This window comes from Gossypium raimondii, chromosome 7 (genome assembly GCF_025698545.1).
Source record: "Gossypium raimondii isolate GPD5lz chromosome 7, ASM2569854v1, whole genome shotgun sequence".
Lineage (NCBI taxonomy): Eukaryota > Viridiplantae > Streptophyta > Magnoliopsida > Malvales > Malvaceae > Gossypium > Gossypium raimondii.
Window position 1 is genome coordinate 36060072 of NC_068571.1, and position 8877 is coordinate 36068948.

At 35.0% G+C, this 8877-nt stretch overlaps 1 protein-coding gene across 1 annotated transcript; it reads left to right on the top strand.

Annotated features, from left to right (window-relative positions):
- Positions 1-449: 449 nt before the first annotated feature.
- LOC105793861 (uncharacterized) lies at positions 450-1692 on the top strand. The gene is made up of 2 exons (XM_012622725.2): positions 450-856; positions 994-1692. Exons 1-2 carry the CDS (start codon positions 728-730, stop codon positions 1222-1224), a joined length of 360 nt encoding a protein of 119 aa, XP_012478179.1. The 5' UTR covers positions 450-727; the 3' UTR covers positions 1225-1692.
- The last annotated feature ends 7185 nt before the right edge of the window (positions 1693-8877 follow it).

Sequence of the window (8877 nt, forward strand, 5' to 3'; positions counted from 1 at the left end):
TACCACTGTTGCCTTCGAATTGTACTCTGAATATTCCTTGAAAATTACAGCTGAATATTGATTGGAGTCCAGAAACTTAGGATTTACATCCACCACCGATACAAGATAACCTTCGAATGTAGGATTAAAATGTAGAGATGAATGTTTATTTTAAAAAACAATTTCGGGACCCATTTGGACAGTGTGCTCTATGCTCCCTAAATTTTCCATATTCTGTTTTGCTACAAGAATTAATTGGAATCCATTTGATTTTGACCTTATATCTTTCCCCAAAACAAGCCTGTCTCATGCCAGGTCATGGCCCAAGTCCAACAATTTTTGTTCAACACCCGAATGCGCTAGTCCACTGGTCTTTTTAGTAGGCCCAATAGTTACACCTTGACCCAATATCCCCTTACTTGTATTACCTTCAACCGACAACCCAGAACTTGACCCAAACCTTTTTGATTTTATTTTCTTGATAAAATATCCCTGCTTAAATCCAATCTCCTGTAACCCCAATTTTTCAGCCCCCAAATCCATCGATTATTTGTCAAGCGAATTTAACGCTGCAAATCTAAAGTCGACCAGATTTTCTTCCAAAAATTTTGGCTGATGATTCTGTTTTCCAGCCTGGTTGCACCTTGATTTGCGCTTGACGACCATCCATGGACCGAAAGCGTCTCTCATTGCCGTCGGATCAACTTCATTATTCATCACTGTAGGTGAGTCCTCCTTGCCACCGTGTATGATTTGGTCTGTCAAAGAAGAAGAACATGAGCTTTTTGGATGGTCATATTTGCCACAAGAAAAACATATAGTGGGTAGGGCTTCAAACTCCACTTGTTGCACCCTGCCATTGATCAAGACTTGCGAGGTAAGTGGTTTTCCCAGATCTATCGACACAACCATTCTTGCAAACTGTCCCCTTGATTCACTATCGATTTTGACATCTAATTTAACCACTTGTCCAACCAAGTTTCTGATCTCCTTTAAGATATATTTTTTATACAGAAATCCCAGCAAACCCAGGAAGTGGATCCAGGCTATTACCACGCTAGGAAAGGGTCTCAACGGGTCAAAATCAACCGTCCATGGCTAAACGGTGATATAGTGTACAAACACTATCCAAGGGCTTTGAGTCAGAGCCAAGTTATAATCTTTCCTGCTTTGGAATCAAAGAAGGTAATAACCATTCTTGACATCCATCAGGCGAAAAGGTTTAGAGGGTCTCCAAAGGCTTGAAATGTGATTATGCAAAACTCCGTAACTAATGTTGCGTCCCAACAATTTGATGACAACGGTAGTTTCCATATCCTTAACCAAAAACTTTCTTAACCTTTCCAAGAAATCAATGACGAGGATTCCATTGATGGATGATTGAAGAATATTGCCATCTTTAATTTCAAGATCCGCATCGGTGACCCCATTACAAGATTCAGAACCTTTCCCTTCCAAAAGCTTCTCTTTCCAAGAAACTCCACTCACTGGGGTTGAGTCCACCATCATGAATTCTGATGGATCCCCTCCCACCTCCTTAAACTAGACTTTTTTGGTGTTACGACCCTTATCGGTGCCAATTTCGTCACCAATCTGGTCATCAGACAAAACTTCAGCACCGCTCATCATGAAAAATTAAGTTCAAATGATTTTATATATGATAATATTTGTTCAATTTTAATATTATAAATTGATGCATATTGAGTTTTGGAAGCATTTTCTTTTAATTTATTTTAAATAAACAGATTTTGGGCTAAATTAGGCTTATATACCATTTCTTTTATTGGTATTTTAAGCCTTTTTTTTCTAAATTAGGTAAATATGTCATATATGGAGATAAAGTGTATAAAAGCGCGTCTAGCTCCCCATTGGTTTTTTAAATGTTGACAACGGTAAAACTATTTAAAATGGGCAACATTAACATTTCTATGAATATTACAAATAATTCACATTCACATTAACATGTCTACGAGACATATCAAATAAAATCTAACATACACAAACAAAACCAAAGATATGAATGACGAAGGAAATGATACAAGTGACGTTCTTACAAGAAAAAATTAGGATTAAGGCAGTGTGTTCCCATTAACCTATATGCAATTCAATCAGAGATATTTTCAACAATTTAAGCAATCAAAGTAACTTAAACATTTTTTGTTTTTGAATCAATGGGTTGCGAAACCCCAATCAGTACATCAAAAACTTAGGTTTGAGTGTTAAATAACCTAAGCTTTGATACCATAAAATATAACACCCTATACTCGATCCGGTTGCCGAGCTTGAATATCAGGATGTCACACCACTATCTCGCATCACACACATTATAAAATGTTACATTAATAGGCAATTATCCTCTTTATTAGCGTTCTTACAAATTTCAAAGTTAAGCATATAATAATCATCATTAAAACATGCCAAACACACTTCAAACAAACTTATAATATCAATTAAACATGCATTAGAACCACTTAGCAAAATTCCAAAACAAGTTACGTAGGCATCGATACTAGAACTGGGGTATTGATATTTCCTTTATATGGTATTGATATCGATTGGAAAATCGATACCAAAACAACATTCTACTTTTCGTCTAAAAATCAAACCCCAAAATTTATCGGTACCTTTATTAAAGTATCAATTATTTTACCCCGAGTATTGATACTCGTGGTAAGGTATCGATATTAAATTACAATATTGAATTCCTGCACATAAAAATACCACAGAGGTATCGTTTTTATAACCTAAATATCGATATCACTGCTCCAGACCACAGAAATACAACACATCTAAGCATTTAATCCATCCTTGTAACATCTCATTTTTCAATGGTGTCAGAAATAGTAGTTTCGGGACCACAAATTTGATGAGTAAGTCCACAAATATTATTATTTAATATTTACGAGTCAAATATAAAATTATAATAAATATTGACTTGATAATTTTTGTTATTTGAAATTATTAGTTAAGTTCAAGTGGTTAATCTCTAAAGATAAGTGGTTTTGGAAAATGAGATTTTGAGACCTCATTTCTATAAAACGAGCCTGTAAATATTTTTATTAAATTTTATGGAGTGATTATATAGGTGTATTAAAATTTGGTTAGGTAATTTTAACATTTAAATAGTTAATTAAGTAAAATGACTAAATCGTAAAAGTTGCAAAAGTATAATTGAATGGATCCTTATGGCAATTTAGCCATAGTCAAGATAGTGGACTGTAGATATATGCATTTTAGATTAAAATTATGTTGAAATAATGACATTTTGGTAATTAGATAAAAAACTAAGAAAATATTAAAACAACTATCATCTTCTTTATTTCTTTTTGGAGAAATTGAAAACTCCATAACTAAACTTAGGGGACTTTTGGCCAAGTCTTTTTGGTGAGTGTGGTATGTATTTTCTCACTCGTTTTTAATGATTTTTATGTTTTTGAGATCATTGCAACTAGGTCCAGCTAACCTGTATCTCTGTTTTCAAAACTATTAAAGTTTGTTAAAATAAACATTGATGATTTTTGGATGTTCACGATGTTAAATGGAAGATTTGGAAGCTTAGAAATGTTTTAAGACTATTTTGTTAAGTGATTTTGTATAGTTTTTAAATTTAAAGACTAAATTGAAAGTAAGTAAATATTGGTAGGTGTTCTTAAGAAATTTAAAAATTTGAGGGTTGTTTAGAGATGGCTAAAATTCAACAATTTGGGTTTTGAGTTAATTGTGAAAATAAGTTTGTTTTGATATTAGGGACTAAATTAAATAAATGTAAAAGTGCAAGGCAATTGTGTAAAAATGCTATCTAAGAATTTATATGCTTTAAATTATTTCTTTTTAAATTAATTGGGGCTGATAATTGAAATAAAATATCGTATAGATTAAGAATCGATGGAAAATCATGGAAAAGGAAAAGTTGTTGAATAGTCCCTGAATTTTACTATCTTTGCAGTTTAGCCTTGGTAAGTCTATATAGTTTAATTAGGTATGATTTATAATATTATATTGATTTCTGAGTTGTGGTATGTTAATAGATATATAGATGTAATTGAATTATAATAAATTGGTTCAAGGTGAGAAAATGAACTAAATTATAAATTGTCATACGGTAATGTGTTTCGAGCCCGGATGAACATAGGATAGGATACAATTGGCATGCCAATAGGTTATATTGTGCGTTGTACGAGTTTAACTTGAGATGAGATAATGATTCTTGATTTACTCATGTTCATTGAATATACCGAATGTTTAGCATTTGTTGCGGTCCATCATGATATATTACAGTTTTTCTGGCATGTTACTGGGGGTGGATGTAAAGCCTTCGAGCTTGGCACTTGGTACCGAGGTGTGTTCTGGAGGAATGTTATCCTATGGGCTAGGCACTTGGTGCCAAGGTGTGTTCTCGGTTGGTTTAGCTCATATAAGCTTTCTGGCATGTTTTGGATGGATAACTGCGTATCCGTATCTGTTTATACCGTTCATCGGGCTTAATTTTTATGGTTAAATGACTGAATTATGATATGTAACTGTTATTTTCTTATAATTTCTTGTTAAAGACCTGTGCATGTGTGCATGTGTTCATGATTTCTGATATTATATCGTGACTTGATAATGGTTGATACTATATAAATGATGTGATTAAATGACTCATATTTACTGTAACACCCCAAACCCGGCCTAAACGTTATGGCCGTATCTGGTGTGTCACATTAAAATTTCTCTCAAAATTTAGACTTGTTGATAAAACTCGTTTCTTAAGTTTGGAAACCTCTTTAGTAATGTTTAACGGAACACTTAACCAAATGTTTGCCTTATTAACTGCTATTATTATATTAAGTTGATTTAAATCTCGGAAGCATTTGAAAACTCTAACGTTAATGTTCGTGTCTTTAAAAATAGTGAGTATTTTAAAAATTTGTTTTCACCTAACTAGCAGTATAAAATATGTAAGCAAAAGCCCAATTAAAATTTAAAACCCAAATTAAAAGCCTTATTACAAAACAAAACCCAACTTATAATTTAAAGTAAAATAAAAGCAAATGTAAACATCGACAGTAGTTGTGTGGCCACCTCCGAGTCCCTCACAGCCCTGAATCGTCTAAGGTTGAGGATTATCTACACAGTTAAAAGGAGAGGGTGAGTTTACGAAACTCAGTGTGTAATCCACTACTAGCCAAACACTATGCAACATGCAGAATCAGTTTGGGCCTGAGCCCTATATAGTATCAGTACAGTGTGGGCCTTAGCCCATTACAGTAACAGTGTGGGCCTTAGCCCAATAGAGTAATCAATACAATGCAGTGATGCAACCCATCCCAATCCAGCCAACATACCACTCCTTACCACCAACACACTATGTGGGGATAAAATCGACCCACCTAGCCAATACACCAATATCGCAGCAAAGCTGCCAGTAATAGTGATGTAGTACAGCTGCCAGTAACAGTAATACAATAAAGCTGCCAGTAACAGTAAATGTGGCAAAGCCACCAGTATAGTATACTTCCTCTATATCAGAATCTCAACCCCATGCAGTATGTCATGTCAAAAATCATACGTGTATGCAGTATGTCATATTCAGTAACAGTCATGTATATATATCATAGAGCAGATCAGTCATACACATATTTTAACTCATAGGGTATAACAGTTATTTTACCCTATGAGGGTATTTTAGTCATTTTACCTTTTAAAGGTATTTTGGTAATTTTACCCTTCAAGGGTATTTCGATCATTTTACCCTTCGTAGGTATTTTAGTCATTTTACCCTTCAAGGGTATTTTGGTCATTTTACCCTTTGAAGGTATTTCGGTCATTTTACCTTTCGGGGGTATTTTAGTTATTTTACTCTTCGAGGGTATTTCAGTCATTTTACCCTTCGAGAATTTTGGTCATTTTACCTTTTGAGGGTATTTTAGTTATTTTACCCTTCGAGGGTATTTCGGTCATTTTACTATTTGGGGTATTTCGGTCATTTTACTATTTGGGGTATTTCGGTCATTTTACCCTTCAAGGGTATTTCGATCATTTGTGGCCCATTTCGGCTTAAGCCCATGAAAATGCTCATGGAGGCCTCTACAGTCCAATACCATGTTTCGTGGGTTCGGTTTACCACACGAGCGTTCGTACATTCATATGGTCTCAACGTCGCCTTTTTTAGCTTTTCGGCTTTTTCCAATTTGTAGTTGAGAGGGTGTGATTACACACCTGCTTGTGAAATTGCACTAAGATCTGCGAACACCCTAAAATCTGCATTCAAACACGTTTTCCATTAGACGCTAAACAGGAAGGCTAATCTCCTTCTATTACATCCTTAATCAAAACTAAACTAATACTTGCCTCGACTAACAAAACTAGCTTAGCCCACTTTTACAACCGATATCGACTGACTTCAATCTTGCTGACAGATATCTGCAAGACAACAACTCATTAAACAGTATTGCTTATTCATGTGGTTGAAATCCACACATGATCAAATACAGAACCAAGACCATTCGGCCTTTACATAATAATACTAGCCTACCTACCTTGATCGAGGGATGAGAGAGTGATTTCGATGACTTTACAACGCTTACACTGCACCACTCCTCGAGGAAAGTCGTAATACCGCAACAAGCAGCACATCGAGCGAAAAGTATCAGTAGTCGGTAATCAAAGATTACGAAAGAAAATATTTGGTTTTATGAAAATAGAAAGAAAAAAAAAGAGTGAAGAGCATAGCACTTACCGGTAGCCAACAACTCTAGTAGCACTAGAATGAAGAGGAGAAGATGAAAAGAGAGGAGAAGAGATGAGAAGAGAGAATTTGGCAACAAGAGAAAGAAGAGGAAAATGATATCGACAGAGGAGGAACTCCAATATTCGGTCAACAACAAAGAAAAGAAGAGGGAAAAAAGAGAAGGAAAAGATAGGGAAGGGAGGATTCGACAAAGAAGAGAGGGGAAAGAGGAAAGAAAAAGCAGAATAGGACAAACCTGAGAGGTACTTCCCAAAAACCCGGTAAAATTTGGCAACAAAAACAAAAAGGAGAACACGAAAACTAACCCAAAATCGAGTATTTTTAGACCAAATTCAGCAGAGCTACCCCAAGGAATTCTTCCAAAAGCCGAAAATGCCCAACTATTCCCCCTAGTCGAATTCCTATGACTTCAATTACCCCAAACAGAACACACTTCCCCCTCTACTCAAATTCCTCAATTCTCTCCTAAAATCTCTCCCCTCATCCCTCTTTGATTTTCTCCATCAAATCCTCCTCAACTCCCTCCATGACCAGTTCAAACTCCTTTAAGCAGTATCCCAGTCCAACTCTATCACCTACCCAGCTCAAGCAGCAAAATAAATACTCCATTGTGTAACCTAGGACTTGAACCTCAAACCTCATAGTTACACAACATGCCACCTTGCCACCAGACCACAGGCTCTCTTGTGTCATAAAGCAAACACTATTATTTGTAAGGCCTATATGCCAGTGTCCAGATTCATTTAAGGGAAAAACTAAAAAATTCTGTAAAAGTCAAGACTTGAACCCAGACTTCTCAAACACTCCCAAACACATCCAAAACACTTAGCCATTAAAGAAAACAAGCAATCAGTGTCACTTCCTTACACAACTAAATATTTATGTGCAGTCTCTTAACTGTTCCGTTGTTCAAAACCAATTTCTTCTAGGACCAAAATTCGGGATGTTACATTTATGAAACTCACCTATTGAATGGTTGTGATTGACAAGGTTAATGTTAGCCATTGTTTTTATTATTTATAAAACTGTGATTATATGGTAAGTTATAATGTTTCAACCCGTGAACTTACTAAGCTCGTAAAAGCTTACTCGTTTCATTTTCCTGTTTCCTTGTAAATAACATTTTGTGGAATTAGACGATTAGATCAACGCGAATATCATACTATTCAGATTCTTTTGGGTAGATTTTGAAAACTTTTAATTTTGGGATATGTGGCATGTAATAGGAGTATCTTGTATATGTTTTTAGTAGTTATTACAAGTGGTTGGTTCTCTACTTGTGTGATGAATATATGCCTTGGTTAATAATGTAATAGTTCATGGTTTGGTATGAAAATTCAAATATTATGCGGAACTTGTTATGTAATAGGTTAAATTTGTATATGTTCTGATTGTGGTATTGGTTAGATTAATGGAGTGATGCTTATGTATAGAATTAGTTTATATGTGATCATGTTTTCGAGCTTGGTAGGTTTAAGTCGTTGCAAGTGTTTATATGCATGTGGAAATAGGTTGAAATGGTGTGTCACCTTGATTTTGTATGTAAGATTTTCCACACAGCATTAGTGAGTTACACAGCTTGTCGACACGGTCATATGACCCTGATATACACGAAATCAGTAAGTTATACGGGCTATGGGCACGGGCGTGTGGAATAGTCACACGGCCGTGTGCTCTCTCTTTACAAAAAAATTCAAAGTTTCACATATTTTCCTATTTTGTTTCAAATTAGTCCTTACTTGTTTTCAAACTATTTTAAGGTCCCGAAAACTCAATTTAAGGCTCGTAAATGTATGTATGCAATGAATAATACTTAGCCTAAATTTTTGTGTGAGTTATATTAAAATTTGTTTTAAACTTGCATGTTTTGGATTGATTATCTGTTGTAGCATCTCGTAGCCCTAATCCGATGACAAAAACATGTGAGGGGGTGTTACAATCCTAACAAATATATAATCAACATGTATCATTTACCTCTTTAAACCAATGTCAAAAAGACCAAAATAACAGTTCAAAACATCAAAAACATGTCCGAGCAAGAATCGACATACCAAGGTCTAAGCATATAGTTCCTAGGAATAATTAAGCTACAAAATATCTAAAACATCACGGCAATATCATGCAAAAGTTCTACCAGATTATTCAATGTCCTTTGGCCATACATA